Here is a 24809-nt window from a genome sequence, read left to right as displayed (position 1 = left end):
CTAAGAGACAAACTGTGCTCTGTTATGTCAACTTGATATAACTGACATGGAAAGATTAATGAGATTTGAATTCATAGGAAACTGACATTTAACTTATCGTTTAGAATCGCATTGCGCTGAACTTTAATAAAATGTATCGAAAATGAAGTGACTACTTTTTAGGTTGCTGAGTCCATCTGCAAATGGATTCAGCAACGTATCAATATGTTTTCCAATTATTCTGAAGTTCGGAAACGTTTAAGATTTGTAGTGCATTATCTTGAAAGCGTTGGAGCACTGTACACAGCTGCTTTTATGTCTGTTTGTTTGAACTTAGTCTGTAGTTTCCAAAAATGCGCTTTTGTTTTAGATGGAGTTTCAAAAGAGAACAATTTGCGACTTAAAATTTTGCTCATTGCATCTCAAGTTTGTCTTCAGCATCCCTTCTAATACACATATTCCCCAAATAGGATGTGCCCTAAGGTTAGATTTCTTTGGCATTGCTCTACTACTGGAAAATGACTGAAGCTTTAGGTTCGAAACTTTTCCCATAAAATGTAGTTTCGTGGATATTCATATTATATTTGCAATGAAATACTATGTGATAAATAGCCTTAAATTATTTTTGCATTTCTCTAATTCTTATTTCCTTTAATAGTGTAAATCATTTGTTGTTCTTGTAGTATTCATCCTTCTGGCTCCAGGTGATGTAGTTAGACAGATCCTTCTGGCAGCATATGACTTGGGTATGCATAACGGTGACTTCGTCTTTCTTAGTGTGGAGTTCTTCAGAAACAAAAGAACATTTGGAGATTTTTCTTGGGACCGACCTGGAGACCTGAGAAATGAAGTAAGCATCTTAATAATCACTAACTCAAAGTCTTTTAAAATGAAATTTCTTACACGAAATGACTGCCCTGTACCTTCTGAATAATTTCAAATACCATCAGGAATATTTGCTTATTAGTATGTGGATGAAGTAATCTTCTCTACGTAATACAATCTGACTTTAAGACTTCTCAGAATATCAGGTTCATACGTACGCACTTCACCGAAGATTTCTTTCACATTAAATCAAAAATATTAAAAATCATAAATCGGATACTTACTTTTAAGTCTTAACATGTACCTGAGTAATATCTGAATAATACTTGTAAATATTTCAGCAAGTGAAGTCTACATATACTATAGTGAAACCCCAGATGCACGTGATAACACGTCTCAGTTTGTAATTAACATCTTCTTATCCTATGGTTGTCCGGGAGCTGGACAACCATGCTGGACTATTTCTTCCATGAAAAATTTTGCATGACTTGAGGACATTCGAATAACTCAACAAACAAAAGATTGAAATATTATTAATATTTCTCCGACTTTTATGTAGGAGGCACATATTGATTCGTATGCGAGTTCAGATTTCGCATCATGTTTAAGAAATACAATGAACCAATCTTCCGTATAACTTCCTCCCTTTCTTCAGACCTAACTGTAATAATAGAAATAATCAAAATGTTTCTGTGTTTTACCCATGGGTAAAATGCATAAGTATTACGAAACTCTATACCAGCATTTCCAAATATGAATCATTTCACCCATGAAAAAAGCCACAAATCACCAAGGAAGCGAGCCCAGGAGATTGGTGTGTGTGGTTGTTGAAACGTGAAGTTGAATTTTCATAACCTTCCATATCAGTAATGTAATTTCAATTGCCGTATACGAAGTAGGACTATACTTTTATGCTGCTTCTGCTTTGCTCTGCTGAAACGTGAATGGGTATGGTTGTTGTTTAGATTTGACCCAAAGCTACGATGCGTTAGCATGTAGTATCTGTAAATTACGTGTGCTCCATTGTCGAGTTGAGTTTTGCTGGAGAAAAACGATGAATCTCGTCTGCTACTACTTCATTTATGGTGTGGAAAATCCGATAAAATCGCTTCCGTTCCTATAAGAAGAATTTCTCAACGGCTGGTGGAATCGAATCCAGGACTTCAGCAGGCAAAAATGTGAAGGGAGCACCTACGATATCAGAAGCAGTCGGAGCCTTGAGTTTCAAACTGATTGGTTTCGTTTAAGGAAATCAAGTTTTAACCTAAGACTCTTCACAAGCAATAAAAACAGTTTAATATAGTTGTACAATATTAATTACAAATTGTGTATTTTTCGTACAATGTCTGAATTTTTGTATAGACGTTGATACTGCCCCAAAGTAGCCAGAAGAGTAATTTTACTATTGCAGTTTTTATATGAAACACAATTTTTAACCACGTGCTGCATTTTCTTGTGTAATGTTCGTACATGCGTCAGAGTACGTTATCGAGCACCACAGCCAATCCTATACTAAACTAATAGAGAGATCAGTTAAACTGGTGTGCTTTGAAAAGAATTCTTGTGCGTTACATAACCATTACGAATGATAAAGTTTAGATGCAAAATTCTTTTGTTCGCAAAGCAGAGTGGTCCACTGTCGTTTTCATTCTATGAGCAAAACTGCTGTGTGGATGGGTCGATACCAAATGAAAATAGTTCAGAAAAAATAACTTTAGAAATGTCTTAAAGGCACGTGAACATTATGGAAAAATAAAAATAGTACTCTGGTGTGGATAACATTTACATAAAATGTCCGCAAATGTTATGTCATCTACATTAGCGTGCATATAACCATAAACCGATAACGGCCAGAAGGTTACAACGGAACAGATAGTTGGGTAATTTATCTTTGCGATGATAACAGATGACATTTCTTTATACACCGCTGTGCTTGGACGGCAAAACATCTTTCACACGAGCATAATGACAATTCATACAAGCTACACAATGGTCTCTGTCTAATGTTTACGGTGGGTATTTATCATTAAACATAACGTCTCTAGGGATATTTTTAATCAAATATTCTGAAAAGTTGTATTGCAAAATGTAGCGAAAAGAAATGGCATTTGAAAAACTTTTTACTTCTGAGGAAGTTAGGGGGAGGATAAGACCTGCCCAACAATTCTGGCATCCAATTTTAAATAGCGGAACTTCCTATCCAAACAGAGAAGGACAAACACTAAAATTAATCCTGTGATTTTCGTTCAAAATGCGTATGCTAATTAAGTAAACACAACGCGCACACTGACATTACGAAACCGTGGTGAAGTACATGCCAATATTTATAACAACTAATGAAACGTTGTATATGATATCTGGTACCTTTATGGATCGATGGAGAATTTGACTGAATTCCTCTTCATTCAGTCTGAATTATGAAGTAGTTGTTGGATGCCCCATAGCAGAAATACCCATCCATTATGCGGGAGATTAAGGCATCCCAAGTCAAGTCTTGACTTTGGATGCCTGAAGCGTTACCCTAAACTACATGAGATGAAATTTTTATTATTATCAGTTTATTTATTTAACACCCTTACACAGACATTATCTAGGAGGATGACTAATACAGACATCCTATAACAAATTAGACGGCAACATTAAAAATCAGAAAATACATAAGAATAAACACATCAATAGTCACTTGATGAATCATAAATACGAGCAACAGTCACCCTGAATGAATCTCATGGAATTTCTGCAGTCCTCACAGAGCCTTTTGAATCATTCATTACAGTTGATCAAGGGTTCATAAGCACAAATTCCACAGAAATGTACACTCTTCTCTTCATTAAAATTGTAGTGTAGTATACAAGTCCGCTGCTGTCAGCTTCCTGTAGGTTTTGTCATGGCAGTACCTGTTCGGGTCAATTTTGAAGTCTCTAAAGAGCTCCAGAGTATTGGCAGGAAACAGCAGCCTTAATTCCTCCGTGTGATGGAGAGGGTAGTGGAGCCGGACCCAAGGCGTGGCTTGACCACAAGATTATCAATGTGAGGGGCATCTAAACTCCAAGTCAGAAGTTCGCAAGAATGCAGATTATGAATTGATTATAAACACCTTTTTTTTTTTTTTTAATTTCATCCCGACATGATTATCTTAAATCGTATGAATCGAAGTGACCACATTTATAAATAGCAATATACTTCTCTGTCTGGAGAAGTGTTGTTTTTTTGTAATGTATATTGGGGCAACTGGTGATAAGTGCCTCAGGATACCACAGATGGCTTACACACAGACACAATGGTTTTTAAGTGAAAATCGCTGTTTGCTTTGACCAAATAAAGAGGTCAATGAATCCCATAGTTTCTTATAATGTTCACACCAAATTGGGTTCTCTGTTTCAAGTGACAACGGTAAAGATGATTTTCAAGGTTCGACTTGGGCGATTTCCCTTGATTAGCAGTCGTTATAAATAAAACCATCCAACAAACTCATGAAAAAATTAAAAACAATAGTCCACGTGTACAAAAATTTTTCGAATTTAAAGTATAAACGAAAATTCCTTGAATGATTACCTAAGAAATAAAGTTAAAGCCGTATTTGTCTCTATATGTTTACTGACAACTTTCTCTACATTTCTAGGAAGCAAAGAAGATATACGAGGCGTTAATGCTGTTCTCCATTAGAGTTCCGACTGGCTCGGAATACATTCGGTTCACGCAAGATGTCATTGGCAGATCAAAACTAACATTCAACACCACATTTGATGAAAGTGCAGTAAGTACCCACTCCCTCCTTTCAAGTAGCTAAAACGTCAGACAAGTTTTAAATTACTGGTTTTTGTTTAAACATTTTTCTTTCTAAAAGTAAGATGGTTATTATGCACGGACTCGCTTAAGGCAGAATTTCTTGAGAAATCGATGAACTGGGATTAAAGAAAGTTAAAATCAGGAGCTGCTTTACGCTAGCTAGACCAGTGGAATCTTTATAGATCCTCTTCCAAAACTTGTGTATTAGGGTTCCAAGGCCTTACTCGGCGTATGAGTATTTTATTAATATAGAAGGGAGGTCTAAAAGTAACGCCCCTTAGTCCATAACTTTATCGTTAGGGGACACAGTAAGTTCCCAGTTAGCTTCTCCATGTAGTTTTTTATTAAGTGTTCAGCAGTTCACGCGGTTCTGTGTGATTCATTTTTGATTTATCTCTATATCTTAAAAAGTTATGCAATAAGCATAACAGTTTCTTTTGAATTGTTTTGAGTTATGCAATAAGCATAATTTGTTTTGAAATATACGGCCGTATATTTCAAAACAAATAAGTTATCAGTAGTCGGAAGCAGAAGGAATCCCAGTTTTAATTTTAAAGGATATTTAATTTCTTATGAACATTACACAAAGTTGGAAAACCATGTACAAAAAGTTAGAAATGACATTCCTTTAATACCGTAAGGAATTCTCCACATGGATCCTCAGTTTTATCTGGACAACCGGTCACTCGCATAAGTGTTTGGTAGGGTGTAGATGTCCCTCACATTTTCCTTCCTTCTGGCTAGCCGTTCAAAATACAAGGCTGCAAAACTTCATTCCCAGAGTATTCATGTCTGCTTAGCCCTATGTGCAGAGCAAAGTATTCACGTAGGGAAAAAACTAAACGTTTTCAGTTACATGTAGGAAGTAGAGAATTGATAAACAGTAGTTCTGCTTCTCAGATACAAATAGGATAACTAATGTCCAAATAATATATTTAGTTCAGATTTTTCCGATTAATTTCACTTAAGTAATTATATTGCTTTCTGTGTACGTTAAAATTATTTGATATTCTGCGATTTATACTTCAATTAATATGAATGGATTTTGCAGGTGAACGTTGTTATTGCTGGATTCCACGACTGTGTCCTTATGTATGCGTGGGCGCTGAATAAAACTTTAGCGGAGGATGAAGATCCGATGGATGGTTACGGATTGGTGCGAAGGATGTGGAATAATACCTTTATAGAAGGTACGTTGAAAGGCATTTAAAAACACAACTTGACTATTTACATTATCGGGAACATCCTATTGAGGCGTCACTCATTTGATACGCCGAATTATTCGTCACGTCCCAATTTCATTAGTAGTGCGTTTAGTCATTTTGCTGTAATCTTACCAAAACTTTCCATTTCTAAGAAACGATTAGCCTACTTAAATTACGCTGATCGGCATCAATTTTCTCCCTGAAATAATTTCGACAGGTTCTCCTAGAAAACACTTCAAAAACTCTTGTTTTTAAAAAGTTCTCATCACCCTCAGTTTTCAAAATATCGTTAGGTTAATGACCGAAAACCACGAATTGTAGTTGGTTTAATCATCTTTTAGATCTATTTATTTATGTTTTGTTATTTTTTCTAGAACATTCGGAAGATTTTGGGAGTTTTATACAACATTCTCGAATGTTCCAGAAAGTTTTAGAATATTGTTACGCGCTGAAGAAAGGTCGGGATGTTTCTTGATAACTGTAGAACTTTCGACGGAGTTTTCTAGAAACTTCTCTACCAGTATATATACGAGTGGGTTCCGCACAAAACAAGCATTTTCGTATTTCAAAAAGTGTGTTCTTCAGAGAGCGAGCGGTGAACAAGTGTTCTAGTGAATTTTGTTTGTAAACAAGTGTTGTGTGAATTAGAAATGAAAATCTACAATTTCGTAAATGTGTTATGTTTGCGTACCTCAACCGTACATGAAATATGTCACGTTCTTTCCGAAATAAGTCTGATAGCTTTTGCTAAATTTGCAGAGAAGTGATATTAAAATCGCAGAGGAAGCCAATATCACACCTTGTAAGAAAAGCCTATGAACTCTATTTTGGATGTAAGAACGGAGATCAAGATATAGCATGGGTTCTAAAGATTTCCTGTAGCTCATGTTCAAGGACATTAACAGGCTAGTTTAGAGGTAGTCATAAATCGATGACTACCTTTTGTTGTTTCGGTGATATGGCGGGAACCTAGAGACCATAAACGATTACTTTTCATGACCAATATTTCTAGTTTTTCTGGGAAATTCAATCATAAAGTAGGGTGTCGCAACATACCTTCTGCTCTAAGGCGGTTCCTCACGATGATACAATACCAGTGCCAAAGCCACCAGAAACTCGAGGACTTCACTCTGATTCAGGTTCGAAAAAGGAGTCTCCAGAAGATCCAGAACGAGTACAGATCCAAACTTTTTCAACTTTTGATGCTGCAAAGCCGCATCTAATCACTCAAGCAGAATTGAACGATTTCGTCAGAGGTTTTGACCTCTCTCCAAAATTAAGGCTCAATTACTAGAAACTTCTCTACGGATTACGGCTTCAGCAGTGAAATCTTCTTGAAAAAGGGTGTCGATGTGTCTTTTTTATAGGAAGAGGCAATTTAACATAACAACCTCCACGAAACAAGTTCAATCAGATGCTTGTTTCCTGGACATTTTTACTCTATCAGTAAAAATGTCCAGGAATTAATGAAAGAGTTACATCAAGAGCATGTCCCCGAGCAGTGGAGTCTTCTCACAGATTCATCCACTGTCAGTTTGGAAGTCTGCCGCCGTCTTCCCAAATAACATTATATCTTAGAAGATACCTGATGAATGCAGCATATACTCAGCAGAGTTGTATGCAATTGAATTAGCCTTGGGCTACATTAAAATCCATAATTACCAAAAGTATATGATGTATACAGACTCTTTAAGTATACTACAGGCTTTATCAAGGATGAGATATAATCCTCATCAATTCCTGACCCGGGTCCAGCAGAGGTTACATTCTCCTTTCGAATGTTCATTTGACATCCATTTCTTTTGGATCCCAAGTCACCCTGGGATCAGTGGTAATGAACTGGCCGACGCTGAAACCAGGTCACCGCTACCCTAGAACAACCGTAACCTATTAGTCCACTATACAGACTACAGCCAATTAATACACAAGAGATTACTTTCTCAGTGGCAACAGTCTTGGCATGGGCAGGTCACAAACAAGCTCTATCAGATAAAGCCTGTAATTAAACTGTGGCAGTCCAGTCTGCGCAGGAACCGCAGAGAGGAAATTGTTCTAACTTGGCTCCGCACAGGACAGTCATCTTACGCATACATTCCTGCTGAGGGCAGATGACTCTGTGTCAGAATTGTGATACATTTTCACCATTCTTCATATTTTAACTGAGTGTCCATGTTTTATAAACATGATTTATATTTTACTGCTTTTAGTCATCTGACTGAGCCTTATATACTCAGATTCCAGCTGACAATCAGCATACTTCTGTTTTTAGCTATTTGAAATCACTAAACCTTTTTTACTAGCATTTAAAATTTACCTGTAATTGTTATATATAATTGCAACAGTATGTAAGATAATTGAAGATAAGGAATTTGAACAGTATTTAAAGTACAACAAAAGCTATAAAAGGCTATCTGTTTCTATTTGTTATCTGCTAGCAGATAAGAGACAGATAGCCTTTGCCAGTTATTGATTGGATGTATTAAATTGTGCTAGCCTTAGTCAACGTACCATTAAGTGTATCCTAATATCAATAATTTGTTTTATTTTACTTGCATTTATTTTATTATTAATTTGTTTATTTATAGGGTATAACACATTAAACCAACTCAGGCTATCTAAGTCTTTTGACTTCATGACTGAATGGGTATACTTTCATACTGAATACCTTTATTCTAAATCCTTATACTAAAATCTTATCTTACATCATCTTTATTGGCAGGCTAATTTTGAATGCTCTTATTATGCTTAATACACTTATTCAATTCGTTTGGCCTTAGGGCTCTCTGGGAAAGCTTTTATTATACAGTATTTGACTTTAAATACTGTTCAAATACCATATCTTAAATCCTTATCGTGCATACTGTTGTAATTATTGTACAGACTGATGTAATGTTTAACCAATAATCTGATCTGGGACTCTTTTACTACTTTTCCTACCTTTCCATTCAAACATTTTCCAGTTTACCTTTTATTATTACTTATTACAGAAAAGTCGATTCTAATGCTGCATAATAATTACTTTCCAGACTGTGAAATTTTCATTACGTTCAATATAGTCTAAAATACGCATAGACTTTTTATTTAATTTTGCATCCACTTCCCTAAACTTCAGTTGCAGCTGAACAGTATTATAATAAGTAAATGGTTAGCAAATTTAATTATATATACCAGGGGGTGGCCAACGAGTCGATCGCGGATTTAATTTCGGTCGATCACGACGAATTTTAAATATACAGTCATCCCTCGATTTGTGCACCTTGTATAATGATATTTTTGAGATGGTAGATCGCATCACAAATTAAGTTGGCCACTTCTGATGTATACGAACTGCGGAATAATTTCGTTTATGTTTAGGTCATAAAACTGAAAGGAGGCAGGAGATAGATATGTCTTAAATTTAGTCTTAGCTAAGTTCTTTTGCAAATCTCCATTAAATATATTTATTTCTCTCTTTGAAAGGGCTCACGGGAGACATTTTTATAAATGAGAATGGTGCACGTGAGGCTGACTATACACTGAATGACCTCGATCCTGTGACAGGAAGAATGCAGGTATGTCACTGTAAACATCTAAAGTGTTCATGTTTATATTCTGGCACGACCAACAGGTCGGAGTTTACAATAAATCAATCAATACACATTGTTAATCATATTTAACAGTCACGGGCTTGAACCCCGGTCCACTCAAAGAGCGTGTGCTACTGCACTCGCGCTCCTGACCACACGGCTACCAAAGTGTGATTGTATGTTTTAATGTTTGTTGACTCTTAAGCGCATAAAATATGACAATGCATATATTACCAGCCTTAAAGTAAACTTTTTTTTTCTTCATTCTCTCCTTATTCATTGTGATTAATTAGGTAATTAAACATCCTTATACCACGTGAATAATTCGACAGCTCCAAAAATTCATCAGACCAATACATGAGCTAAAGAGGGAAATTTAATATATGAACACATATTAAATTTGAATGTTCATATTAATTTTCCCCTTCGACTCTACTTCAATTTTAGTTTATGTATTGGTCTGATAATAGGGTTTAACTCCTCTAAGGGTCCTGTACTTTGATCTTGGTATCAAATTTTATTCTTTGAGGCTATCGCAGACATCTCTCAGTCGTGTCAAGCTGGCTCGCTACCATTGAGTCTAAAACATTGATGGAACTGATATTCGGATGAGTCAAGTGGACCTAATTTCCAGCGACGGCCGGTCGGTCTGAGACAGCCAAATCTTGTCACAGACCGTGGCAAGATTTGCACATGGTATAACTCCCATGTGCAAGTCCTGAAATACGGCACTAAATAGGCCGCAACTTTTACCCATCTCTATTACAACCTCTGTTCAAAACTAGATGGTGTTATTGTCACTTCAGCCGAAGATAAAGCTGACCTGCTAGCATCCTACTTTTCTTCCAATTCGTGTATTGGTAAACAACCTCCTAAATTCCCAGTAAACTCGATTCAGTGCCTCCTGTGGTGGGCCGTCAAAAGGATTTTGAACATTCTTGATGCTAAGAAAGCTCCAGGTCCTGTGGTATTTCTCCACTTGTTCTCTAAACCTATGCTCCTGAACTGTGCCCTGTCTCCTTTTTTCACTTTTTTTATTCCAAAGGTATTTTCCTTTCTGCTCATATCCTGCTAGTTCCTAAAAAGGGGGACATGTCTCTCCCATCCAATTATTATCCCATTGAACTTCTACTCTTGCTAAAGTAATGGAGAAATCAATTAACCACCAACTGGTTGTTGGTGGTTAATTGAATTATGGGAGTTATACCATGTGCAAATCCTGCCAAACTCTTAAACTATCTAGAAACCTTCCATCCGATCAGTGATCTCCAATATGGATTCAGTTGATGACAATCTACTAGTGATATTCTAGCTTATGTTACGCATTTGTGGACAAATTCAATGGAAAAGCTTGATGAAACTCAAGCAATTGCTCTTGACATCTCAAAGGCTTTTGATAGTGTTTGGCATAAAGGTCTTCTTCTAAATAAGCTTCCATCTTATCTGTTTTTGGTAATTGGGTATGCAGTTTTCTCTCTGGCTGCTCACTGAGTTATGTGGCTCTTTGTCTTCTAACTTCTCCACTAACGCTGGTGTTCACCAAGTTTCAGTTATTTCTACCACTCCTTTCCTCTTACATATTAATGACCTCCTTCCATTGACCAGAAATCCTATTCACAGTTTTGCTTACAATAGTACATTGCATTCCACTTTCCAGTTTGAGAAACCTTACCGTGCACAAATATCTACTACCAATTCCTTAAATGCTATTCTCCAGGTAATTCTACAGTCGGGCAAAGATAACTCAGTTAATTTTAATCCTTCTAAAATTCACTCATGTCTTATCTCGCTTACACGATTCCTATGCTTATCTTCGATGACATATTGATCTCTAGGCAAGATTATATCTCCCTCGGCATAAACACATTGCGAATATTGCTTCTTGTGCGTCTAAAAAGCTGGTTTTTCTCTTTCGATCTCCGTTACTTTTCTTCCAAACAGCTGTTAGACTCATCTCTGTAACAGAGTCTCATAGATGTTCTGTTTCTGCTGCATGCCTTTTCTATAGATATTTCCATGGGCACTGTTTTCTGAATTGGTTTCCATGATTTCTGCTCTCTCTTTCAAAGCAATCCGAATTCCTTTGCTGTCCAACTTCAAACTCGCAGAACTAACTTTTCTTCTTCATTTATTCATTCAACTTCCGTTTACTAGAACAACCTTCCTTCATACGTATTTTCTGAAAATTAATCTAGAGAAATTCAAGCCTAATGTCAACAACAAGTATCTTTTTTAATCTTCTCAATACTAAGTACTATCGGTTGTAATACCTCTCGTGTTTGCGATTTTCATAAAAAAAAAAAATCGGTGTAATTAGGTCATGAGCACCTAATAAAGTAGATTTTTAATGATTATAAGTGGTCATTACATAATTAATCTACTGACAATCATCACGTGTCTAAATTACTTTATATTTAATGCTGCCCTTAAAAAGTGATTCAGAAAAAAAAAATTCGATTTTAATCCGACTAAATAATTGAGCTCTGAAGGAAATTCAAAGATAAATAGCAAACATTTGACATTCAGCAATATTCTAGAGGGTTGCCTCACTGGGAAATAACAGACGATAAATATTAGATGGAAGCAAGCACATTTTATTCGGGATAAATAAGGAAACCTGAAGAGAAGAGAAGATTATATTTTAAATTTAATCTGAGGAACATCCTGATGCTGGTGCAGTTCACTCAAACATAAATAAATACAGACGCTTGTGTGTATTTCTGCTCGATATTAAATTTACTTCTTTTACATTTAGATAGGAATATATGTTTGTTTCTTTTCTGAGTTTATGTAAAGTTGAAAGAATTAATAAAAATAATGCCATACCACAAAGTTAGCACCGTGCACCCATTCTGCAAAATATTAGGCCTCCAAGAGTGGTGAAGAGCAATGTGAACATGACCTGCTATGAGATAATGATGTGCCAGGATTAACACCTAGTCCATGTGCGGTGAAAGTAATGAGGTGTTTTTCTATCAGCTGTTTCCAAAACAGCACTGATTATCAACGAGAGCGGTGACTGCACTGTCAAAGCAGATAAAAAAAAATGTCGGTGTTACCAAAATCAGTCAGTAGTTGTACTGATGAATCACTTACCGGTGTTCTGCTGAAGCTCATTAACATGTCTATACACTAGTCGTAAACCGTGAGAATTTTTGCACGTTTTGATTTCCCTCTGATCGAAGATGGGTTTCATTATTGTTCTGTACCATTTTCTGAATCCCTTATATATATTTTTTTTGTTCATAGTTAAGTAAACCTTGCTTTTATTTTGCAATATCTGCCTCCTCCACGCTGTTAACGCTGTGCATACAAAGCTAAGAAACTGATTTCACGAAAAGATGGAAGAAACTACCTCCACACAGCGTTTGTTAAATTTTGGAATCCTTGCTACTTTAAACGATGTAATGGAAAAAATCAATTATTTAGAGTCCGAACTTTTTTTTATTATTCTCTTATAATAAATTCATTTCTTATTACACCTTTTAAGTGAACACAACCAAAGATACGTTTATAGACGCTGGAAGACTATTGGTTTTAAAACATCAGTTTCTCTTTATGACTCAATCCTAGTCAAACTGTAAACCGAACTATTATTTCAATTGCCCCAAGCGTACGCTTATATCCTTCTGTCTCATCTGTAGCATGATTTGAATGTTGTGCCCGTTGAAAAATCCAGAATAACCCATAGAGGAACCTTACTCCCCTCGCCTGAGATCGGCTAACTACAGCCTCGATTTAAGAAGGCTTAAGAAATTCTTCCAATTGTGTACGGGATTCAAAATGAGGGCAGATGGGGAATATCGTGCATTGGTAAATATAAACTCACCTTTCTCCCCCACCTCGCAGACGCAAGAAAGAAAACCCTTGGGGCACTGTGAAACAGAAACTAACAGGAATACGAAGTTCTAACGTCTATGTGGAGAGGTGTTTCCCCATTGCCCTATATGCCTCCCCTGTGTGGGCTTCCGCGCCTGCTGATTATCTCAGGAGGTTCCTAACTGTGGAATACCCTTCCACCTCACCCTGGACATTTTGAGGTGGCTAAATCGTAACCTGAGTAAGCCGTTTACCACCTCTATAAGTATCATTCAGGCAAACCTGGATTGGGTCCCCTGGAAACTCATTAATCAAAACGAACATCTCCTCTCTCTCAAAAATCACCAAAAAAATAGAAATCCCAAATATTGCTTCCAGCTTTCAGCAGTTCCCACCAACTTCCAGTAGATCCCGTCGCCATAGCCAAACTATAATGCAGCCACCTAGGAACAGAATAAAACCTTTAGACCGGATGTTCCTGTCCAACACTATAGGAATGTTCCTCACCCTGGACATAGACGGTGACCGATTTAGTGAAGAAAATGCCTACCGGACCGAGATCGTCCATCATGTATACACCCTCCTGCCAAACAACTACCAGGTTGACATTGGGCAAAAGAAAGGTTATTCCTAAATAAACATGTCATTGTTTGACTGTTTATGTATTCTTTACATTCATGTATGTAATATTGTTAATTTCTTTGTCTGTTGAACTTAGATAATTTCGTAAATATAATTCTCCATGTGAATTAGAAAGAAACCCCCTGATTTGTAGGCCGTTTCTGGGGTTGGTTGTACACCTAAATCTGATTTAAATAAAAATAAGCTGAATGCTGATTAATATGTCTAGCTTCATGCACTAGTCGTAAACCGGGAGAATTTTTGCACGTTTTTATTACTCTCTGATCGAATATGGATATCATTATTGTGACAGCCACATTTTCACAGATATCCTCTAAGGTATGAGAAGCTGGGAGTGTAAAACCAACGGAGGAATGCCGTCCCTCTGTGCAGACTAAGTTGCTACGGTGGACACTAAACTGACTGTATCAAGAATGCATTTAAATAAGTGGTGGTCTTAATCGATCTAACTCCATCATTTTACATAATCGCACGACGCCACGTATTTCAAATACTGTCACAAACAGTATTTGATCATATTTGTGTCTCCTGAAGAAAAGGGATCTTAAGCTACAATCAAAGCTACTCCCCGTGACAGAATTTTATGCTTAAATATCTCTAATAATTTTTAATGTGAAGTTATTTTCATCCTTTGATAAACAAGATTGAGAGAAAGGAAGACAGACATTTAGTTTAGTAGGAAATGCTAGTGTATGCCATTTGTTTATTCGATTTTCATTCGGAGTCTTGACCGACACGTTGAAACAGCCTGTTAAAAATTATTTAGGCTTTAAATAAACTTTAATTGTAAGTTATTAATCTTTTGTTGGCTTTCATTGCAGCCTGTGGCCACCTATTTTGGAACGCTACAGGTATACGAAGCCGTTCTCGGCGTTAACATTCATTGGTCGGGTGGTCGCTCGTCTTCTCCCCCTGATATTCCTCCCTGTGGGTTTAATGAAGATAATCCTTCTTGTCACAGCAAAGGTAAACTATAGTTAACGTCTGAATTTTTTTTCATGTGTATTAACAGAAAGAAGTTAAGATTTTATTAAAAACGTTATGTGATAGCGCTGCGTAATGGTTAAGAATAGAACAATAATTTCCGCATCCATTTTAGTGTAAATTATCGATATTAAATTGCCATTGATTGTTTATTAGAAAAACTGTCCAGCTTAAAAGCAAGTAAGATCCCTGGGGTTGATGGGTTATACCCAGAATCCTGAGGGAGGCGGCGACAGAGTGCATTAAAACGTTGAGATTAATAATGATGGCGCCATTGAACTCAAAGGGGATTCTTTTCGATTGGAGAAGTACCTGTTTCACCAGTCCATAAACGCGAATCTAAGAACGAAATATGTAATTACAGACCAAGTCAGTCTCTTTCAATGGTAAGGTTATTTCCATTTACAATACCATCATGATTTACAATCATGATGGCATTGTAAATGGAAAATATTTTTGACTAATTTGCTCAATTATCTTGGTAAACTCGCCCACTGAAGGTAGGAAATAATTCTGACGTTATTTATGTACCAGCAAATCAATTTACGGAGGAAAAGGTCTTAGACTGGATTGTAGGAAGTTTTCTAGCCAGCCAGCTGCTAATTACCCGTAGTGAAGCAAAAGTATGGGGCTTCTTTGCACCATACTGGTAATGCCAAGCTAATAGTATAATTCCTGTGGGGGGGGGGGGAACCTCATATATAAATGATCGAGCTCATACGTATGGCACTTGTTCATTACTTGTTTATCCAGAACTGTTTATGATAACCACTACTGCTATCAGCTGACTGGATCTTTCGTAGCCAGTTATACTCGATGATATAACTCTCTTTGGTTTCTATAAATCTTGACTATTAATTTTTATCAAATCATTACTAATTCCTCGAGTTATACAATCGGATATATTTAGCACAAAAACCTATTCCGTTCAAACAATAATATTGAGAATTTTTTTTCTTGCAATTCTCCAAGGGGGCTCTCTCTGGATCTCATTGAAATTAGTTATTTTTGGCAAACTTTTATATTTAGCGAGGTTAGGTTTATATGCAATAAATTTATATATTTCACCTTCAATATAAAAGGCATTTTATCAAGCTCAATGTAACCAAGATATTTGTATAAGCAAAGTTGGATTATCTTAGAGTTTATAGGTTTCATCGGTGTTATAAAATTGTTTGTACTGGTAAAAACACGAAATACTGTTACTGTTTGTGTAATGAATGATGTTTAAATAGCATGAAGTATACCAAGCACGGAAGTCAGCTGGCAGCAGTTGTCACTGCTGATTAGGAGAAACCAAGGAGAGGGATGTATATCGCAGAATTTGCGTATTTCTCATTGTGTCAGTTCAACCAAATAATAGCATTGACCGACTATGAAAACGCTTCCAGAATGGCATGTAATGCTCAACTGCGAAAGCTCATGCAGTACCAGAAATTACTTCTTGTCATTATATGCAAACGACCCAACAACAATCCTGCAATGAAAAACAATTCGATTGCAGTCTGTCAAAGCGATGTATGCGATTCCTACTGGCTTATTCAGTGCGTGCTATCCCAACTAGTTCTTGTTACCGGCAGCCTGATTACTAACCTTATTTAGAACACGAGATGACTTTGGGAATTCCAGCCCATCGCTGCTCTATGGATATTTTTCACAATGACGGATGGGAGCAGCATGACGATGACATCTCTGTATAAGGAAACCGAGGATATGCTTCCCAAAGAAGGCAGCGAGTGCAGTGGACAGGCTGTTGAACAGATGAACCGCTCTTTTGATCAACAGATTACTGACAGGCGAGTTTTTGTTTTCATATTTAAGTTCTAATTTTAATTAAGGAAATCCCAACGTGTTTTTATTTCTTTTTTTTTTTATTTATTTTTATTTGGAATATCGTGAATAATTGAATTACTTTGCATGTAACTCATAAATGGCATTCAATAACGAAGCAGTTAATGTGAAGTAAAAATAGCGGATTATTTTGTAATTAACTACTCAAGTACATTCTAAACAAAATCATTATTAAAAATATATAGTTAGTCATGAGGTAATGATAATTGTAAATGCATGCGTGGAAATATATTAAATGAATGTAGACTATGATAACGTTTATAATATTAAATGTCTATATTATTATCAACATTATTCCTATTCTTTTCATGAATTGATATTGATGAGAGAATATGAAATATTCCCTCATGATTTTTCCATTTCTTTAGAATCTATCCCATTACTAGCAGTGGTCGCCATGTGTTCTTCAGGAATGTTGTTCATTATAGTGGCCATTCTTGTAACTATAATTTACAGGTAAAAATAATTCTGTATTTTTTTAATTAGTTTTATAAGCTAAACAATGTTATAATAACCGCGTTCTCTAATTCTACTTTGATTCTCAATACTTGTCTTATTTCAATGACTTCAGCAAAGCGTCGCTTGTCAAGACAAATGAAGTTTTGCTCAAAGTATCTTCTTTGGAAGGGATATTAGTTTCTGAGATAGTTTGTAAATTATCGCATCTGTCTTGTTTGTTATCTTCAGGAAACATTCAAGTTAACTCTTCTCCCTCCATCCCCCAATCCCCGTATTTTACTTTAGACGACTGAAATTCGAAGCAGAATTGAGCAGTTTGTGGTGGAAAGTGCGTTGGGATTCCATTGTGTTCTCCGAAAGCTGCAAAAAATCTCAACCGGCAGATGAAGCAGTGTCCCTTACTACTCAAGTACGTAGTACTACTCAAAATGCGTTATCTCATTCTACTAGTTCTCTATACAAGCTCAAATTTCATAAAATATTTTTATTTGCAAATAGATTCCAAAAGTTCATTTTAAAATATCTAATTTCCAGAAAAAGACAGATCCTAGCACCAGCACACTAGTGGAAAACGTTCCTCAGGGGACATCTGTAGGATTTTTTAAAGTACGTAATTTTCATTGCCATCTTTTTCTGGAGTTTTTTCCTATTATGGCTAGACTCAGAACTTATTTTTGCGTGTGAGATTTACACCATTTTTTATAATACATGAAAATTAAAGAACGTGCTATACTCATGAAATTATTTAATCTGCTCGATTGGGAAACTGTAATGTGGTCCTATTACAGTTTCCCAATCGAGCAGATTTAAAAATCTCATTGTATCGTATTATATTTCGATTGTAAATAAGCGGTAATAAATATCTGTGGTTAAAGAAAAAAGATTTTAAAAATCTAAGGTTTATTTTGTAACGAATCAATGCTATTTTAGATATGTCCTAAGATTTCAAGTCATGAAAGTTCGTAGTCTCAAACTAAGTTTTATCTCTGGCCTGTTTTACTGTATTACACATGATTGCAATAACATGCATTTAAATGAATTACTAACGTTTTTATTTTCCTGTCATTCTCTGTTTTCACCCTACAGGGAACGAGGGTGGCAGTGAAACCGTTAAACATCAAAAGGGCTCACATAAACAGAGTTGTATTGTTAGAACTGAAGCAGGTAAGGCTTCCATATTATCTCAACCCTAAAAGCTGCTTATGTAATTCATTATATCATTCTCTATGTAGAAATATGGTTCATAAAATCGCATTCTCTACGTAGAAATATGCTTCATAAAATCGGTTTCGCACTTTTCGAAAGGAAATTCTGCGCCATTTGTTCAAAAGGAAATTCTGCTATTTTTGTGTTTTTTGATGGTATTGAAGATTAATCTTTCCAGCTTCATACGGATGCTGGATAGGATTTCTTATCAATTAAATGGCTAATCTGTATTAACATTGATAGTTACCATACAATTGTAACTCTCATTTGTGCATTTCAAAGCAATAAATTAAATTTGTTTGTATCTGAGATTAATATGACTACCCTCATTAAAACAATGCACACGTACAACATTCCAAGAATATTGGAATGTCCGTCTGACATTAATGAACAAGATTCGACCGTGATCTGCAGCTCACGTCGAACAACCCCAATTCGTATGGTGCGCGGCCATCATGGCCTAAGTTACTAATTCTCCTTAAAAAATCACAGTAAATTGGTCGCAAGTATGACAAGAAGAATTACGGCCAAGGCTAGTCACATACGTAATCGATTTCGTTAGGAAAATTTATGTACCTGTGATCTAATACTTTAATGTACACTAAAATTTAATTTAACACTTATTAGACGAAGATATTTATTTTGAAATAATTCCAGTTAAAGCGCGCTGTTCTCCAACCCTTCCCGCTTCCCATCTGACGATGGCCTTCCTTATTTTCAATATTAGCAATGAATTAATTAAAGCTGCTATCCACTAATAATATGCAGTGAATTACAGGCGTCCATTTATTTGCAAAACCAGTAGAGTGTTTTATTCAAAACATTCGATATAAAAGGAGATAAAGATCCGAAAGAGGTTTTGGTATTAAAAAAAATGGAACTTTTAAAATACATTTCTGACTTATTTGTTATTTCTACGGATGCCGTTTTGACAGTTATTTCTATCTCATCGGTGCTTAGTCGATTGGCCATTAAATGCATAACCAAATAAGCACGTTTGATAGCACATTCCAGTAATCATTCAACTGCTACCCTGAAAATTGTTTGGAGAGATATTAAGGGTGTGCAGATAAGTCTAATTAATACAATTTTCCAACAGTTTTGTTTACAAAGTGTGGAAACTATTTCTCACCTTGCATGATGATAGTTAATGTCAAAGCTATTCATTCAGTTGGTTCTTCTCATTAAATGATTTCTAACAATCGAATTTTATATTTTAAACACGTTTTCTGTATATATTCAGCTCATATAAAGTATGTGACCTTGTTATTTCCAATGCAAATAGTGAAGAATAGCATGAATTTAAATTTAAAATAATTTGACACTCCTTTATAGCGTGTATGAGATGCGGCAGTTTAAATCCTTCGCTTCAAATGCAAAGTGTAAACAACAAAAATAGCTAGCAAAAAACCAATTTTCGCATTCACGCCTTGCTTTCAAAGAGCATTTACAGTTAAAGAGCACCAAAATCGTAGATGTACGTATATAAACGCATGTCGAATCTGAATGTTTCCAAAGAATTATTGTGCCATACATGCAACCTATTTAAGTCAGCTTTTATCTGATAACTCAGTACCCACTCTGCCTTCATTGAAATATCTCAATAGTCACACAGACGTTGCTGATTGCACATCTTCTCTTTGACTTTCCTTGCGAACAAATGTATCGGATCAGAAAGAAACTACTTAAGCAATATTTTCTTCCTTATAATAATGGTTATTGACATGGTCTTATTATTCTGAATCATTTGAAAACCCAATTGTTTAGCAAAAGTAGTAAAGCGCCTGGATGCAAAATGTTCCGCAGTGCACGAAAGGTCCCTTTAATAGCGTAATATTTTACTGGTTATCGATAGCTTGATGCAGTCGCAAATTTACATATCGATTTAGCAATTCGATGATAAATACCAACTTTCTCGAAACCATGAAATACATAATTTGTTAGGAGGAATTTTCTGTTTTTATGTCATTAAAAATGACTTTTTCCAAAGTAGGTGTATATCAAGTTAATATTATTTATGTAAAATTTTATGTATTGGCCAATTAACTAAATGATACATGACCATGGTTGATTTATCGCATATTTTAAGTGGAATCCGATAATTTGCACTTTATATGCTTTCTCCAGTGACAAGTAAGCATATTTTGAAAATATCCTAATTGGGCTTCTTTTATCTATTTAATTAAGTCATCTATTTTCATTTTCTGCGCCAATTTCCAAACTTTTTATAATTTTATGAACTTTTTTGATTACTAAAATCAGATAAGAGATATTACCCATGAAAACCTGATCAGATTCGTTGGACTGTGTGTGGAGGAACCAAATGTTGCCATTCTGACTGAATTTTGTCCGAGAGGAAGCGTTAGGGTAAGTTTCAATAAATTTCATCCTGTAGGATATAATTAGAACTGCTTGTCGTTTTTTTCTTATACTTAATCATAAAGATGAATGTTATGATTTATACAATAAAACGAGTTCCGAAATAAAATTCATTTTCAACCATATTTAATGAAACACAAAGTGAACACAACGATTACAATAAAAATTATCTAATATGACATAAGTATGGTACTGAACTGCAAACTATGAAGAAAAGCAAAGAATTATTTCTTCACAATCTTACCCAAAGTCTTCTGCCTAATCCCTTTAGTGACTTGATTGCGAACTGTTTTATACTTACTGTAGGCTTATTCTGCCCCCTGATATAATCATCCTATGCAGTTTTCTTCTCTATCACTAGTCTCATCAATTCATCTGACATCCATTTATATCTAAATCTTTAACAGTATCTAAAAGGCTTAGTAGCGTGCATTTGCTTCCCTGCACTCTTTCCATTTAAAATTTGTGGTTGTTAACATCAGTTGGTCCCACTGAAAAGAATTAGAAACTAAGACCTTCGTATCAAATTTTCGAAAGTAGAATTCCTTCCCTTTACCTTTGACGGTACTCGTAGTTATATCTTTAAAGAAAATCCCCCATCAATACACTATGATCACTGCCGTTTAGTGGTTACTTTAACTGGTGATTCTTAAAGCATGAAGAGTCACTGCTGATAATCAGATCTAGTGTTGCTTTTTTCTAACACATGCTATTTATAGGAAACAGTCATACGATAAATCCAGAAACCTTCAGCAAACATACCAAATCAGTCGTTAGTCACCGTTGCCCCTTTTTGTTGAGAGAGACTGAGTAATCGAGAATTTTTATCCTTTTTTTTTTTTTTTGGCAGATGCAGAAAACGTCTTCCTTTTATCATTGAGCCATCTAATATTAAAACGTTTTTGAAATGTAGCGAGATTGAAAATTAACTTCAAAATGACAACGACGTGAAGGATGCCATCTTACAATGGTCAGCAACAAGAAAAAGATTCTCAAATTACATAACTGTCCTGCGAGAGAGAAAGTGAATATATTTAAGTTTATAGACTCATTTATGCTTTTCTGCTCAGACAATTCCCAATTGCTAAAGTTTCCCTTACTTTAACCATTCTAAAGTCTTCACAGAAGACTTTAGAATGAAGACAGAAAATTGGGTACAATCACATTTAAGACATAACTCATTAACCTTTCAATGTCTCTCACTTACCGATTGTTCTGCCAACAGGACCTGCTTGAAAATGAGTCGATAAAGATTGACTGGCCCTTTCGATTTTCTCTCATCCGTGACGTTGTTGAGGTATGTAATTAATATTTTAACAATTTTAAGTGTTAAGTAAAGAAGGGATTAGAAGATCCCTTAACTCTTCCACTACGAAAAACGTGTTTCCCGATATTTGGCGATTTGCTACTTCCGGTCATTACGACCAATAAAATCATCTGAAAGGCTACGTTAGTTATGTAAGTAACTAACGTGCGTAGCCTTTATTATTCTGAATAATAAATTAACTTCAAAATGATGACGACGTGAAGAATACAATATTACAATGGGTCAGCAACATGAAAAAGATTCTCAAGTTACATAACTGATTTCGTCGTACGAGAGAGAGAGAGAGATAAGGTGAATATATTTAAGTTTATACACTCAGTTACGTAAGTAACTAACGCACATCGCGGAAGGGGGCCATGTTCTGAAGTTTTACCAAACGGTGCTAAGAGAAGATAATATTAGGTGATTTCGAGAAACACTTAAAAGTCACCGAATCCAATGGAATAACCTATTTTCATAAAGTCAATTTAAATCGCAGCTAATAAATGATAAGTCTCTAAGTTTGACTGATGTACCGAATCGCCGAGTATTGTGAAACAGCATTTTGGAAAGGGAAAGAAAATTTTACTTTCTCGATACCTTACTGAAAACATATCGAGGAGTTTTATTGACAAACTTCTTATATAGATTCTAGCGATAATTAATATATGAATTTGTCTAATACCAGGGCCCGTGATTTGCAGACCGTTCGAATGCCAAGCAAACAGCACACGTTTGTTTCACTATCTCATGAAGTCATTTGTTGGATGTTGACATCATATGTCAACATCCAACAATCCTAATTGCGCAAGGCACTTAGGATTAGTCAAAATTAGCATTGACCATATAGTACCACTGTTATGGAACAGTTTGGTTAAAGATGATTGAATGAATAAGACGGAAAGAAAAAAAAAACATTGCCAAAATTATATAATGCATTTTCGTTTATTCAGAATTAGATTATCAAAGTTTTAAGTAACAATTTTAATTTGCGTTTTATGTTCTTTAGGTACAACTACTGAATGAACAAAATATTTAACGACCTTACTACTGGCATTTACAGAAAGAAAATGTTTAAAAAGTTATCTGAACCATCGGTATCATAAGCAAACAAGTAAGATGCAGATGGCTTAAGTTTGGCTATCTACCATACTAATGAAAGACAAGTACACTACCCTCCAAAAACTTCGGACACACACGTTTCAAATTAGCGTCACTGCCCATAACTTCAGTAGAGTGTCTGTCCCGCTTTTGTCCGCTATGACACTACCCTCCTAGGTAGTCTTTCCAACAACAAACTGCAGCGAGTATAGTCCTACAGAAAAATAACCAATTACCAATTGAGCTACCAGTATGAGACTTGTTGGTTAGACCCACACCTGGCATTCCTGTTCATCTCATAGGGTTCGAATCAGTTGGGATAGCCATTATTCAACCTTTGTACATTTATGCTCAGAACCAGCGATATGGTAATGAAGAAATCCTTCATTATCCAGTTGAACTAAATGGATCCTTACTAAATAACTGCCACATCGCAGGGAGGGAGCATGGAATTGCCAAAAATGTCAAGAAAGGCACTGACACTCATGGTTTCCCTCACAACAACCAAAGGTCCTAGGCCATATCATAAAAATAGTTGCATAGCATCTTCTTCGAACTTCATTCTTGGCACAATGTGGTCTGGCAACAGAAATCCTTCAAACAATGGCCATATCCATCCATTTGATCCAAATAGGATGTAGCGAGATTAGTCATTCTATAGAACCAGTTTCCAGTGATATAGAACAATTACGGTGTTCATTGCACTATGCAAATCGAGATCGCTGATTGCAGCTGCTAATATTTAGTTTATGTACCGCCGCTCGCCCATGAAAATCAAGATATGGAGCTCCGTACGTAGGTTGTTCGTACAGATCTCAACCTCTAAATGACGTCATAAACTTCTGATTGGTGTTTTGCAAGAATGTCTGACTAAATTGTCGTATTACCGTTTCGAGTACCCTCCAGTCATTTGGAAGGAGCTTCCTTGCCCTTCCTATACATTGCTCTACGGTGGTGGATTATCAAATTTTTATTTCATGATAATACCATTGATAGTCGACTTTGATTGGTGTAGTCTGACAGCATTCGACAAGCTGACAATAACACCCCTCTTAAAATCAGTTAACTTGGCCCTGCGTGCCATGATGAGAGCAAATAATTTCTGTGGAAATTATTCAATTTGAATTCAATTGAGAACAAATAACCTTCCTTATATATCGATCTAATCAATTATGGAAACAGTATACTTTTTGGAGAACAGTGTACATATATTAAATGAAGTTATCTGGAATCACTGATATTTTCCTTTCGCCATCATGCATTACACATTAGAACTTTTAATTTTAAAAATGTTTTATGATTTCAGGGAATGTCTTACTTGCATGGAAGTCCAATTGGCTACCATGGAAGATTAAAATCTACCAACTGCGTCATAGACGGCCGGTTTGTGGTAAAGCTGACCGATTTTGGTTTACGATCTCTCACATGTCAAGTACAACTTGAAGATAGTGTTAACCCAAGTAAGTGACCTATTCTTTAAATAAGTATTGAGCATCATAGCTCTGTTATATACTATCTTTAAATAAGATATTGCAACACACAGAAACCAATAACAGGAAAACTCTCGTCGGTGCATTACTCTTTGCCCAAACGAGAAAAAGAAAGCCCTTCTGATACCTTAGTCAAAATGTGATGTATTTCTCATTTTTGTCTGTCTTAGAGATGGTTAATGAAGTTTGACGTTTAAATATTATTTTT

General features: G+C 35.8%; 1 protein-coding gene across 1 annotated transcript in view; it reads left to right on the top strand.

Annotated features, from left to right (window-relative positions):
• The window catches only part of LOC150084508 (atrial natriuretic peptide receptor 1-like), a 55760-nt gene that overhangs the window by 1296 nt on the left and 29655 nt on the right, over positions 1-24809 (top strand). Inside the window, exons 2-13 of the mRNA XM_090376269.1 lie at positions 663-829; positions 4427-4561; positions 5645-5783; positions 9258-9349; positions 14647-14791; positions 17029-17116; positions 17405-17528; positions 17654-17725; positions 18206-18283; positions 20588-20692; positions 21930-22001; positions 24418-24571. Coding sequence (XP_090232395.1) covers positions 663-829; positions 4427-4561; positions 5645-5783; positions 9258-9349; positions 14647-14791; positions 17029-17116; positions 17405-17528; positions 17654-17725; positions 18206-18283; positions 20588-20692; positions 21930-22001; positions 24418-24571 — 1371 coding nt within the window. The remainder of the gene's footprint in view (positions 1-662; positions 830-4426; positions 4562-5644; positions 5784-9257; positions 9350-14646; positions 14792-17028; positions 17117-17404; positions 17529-17653; positions 17726-18205; positions 18284-20587; positions 20693-21929; positions 22002-24417; positions 24572-24809) is intronic.

This window comes from Mastigoproctus giganteus, chromosome 6, assembly GCF_048544385.1.
Source record: "Mastigoproctus giganteus isolate SK-2022 chromosome 6, ASM4854438v1, whole genome shotgun sequence".
Lineage (NCBI taxonomy): Eukaryota > Metazoa > Arthropoda > Arachnida > Uropygi > Thelyphonidae > Mastigoproctus > Mastigoproctus giganteus.
Note: the sequence above shows the minus strand (reverse complement) of the source record. Positions and strands in the feature narration are given on the sequence as shown.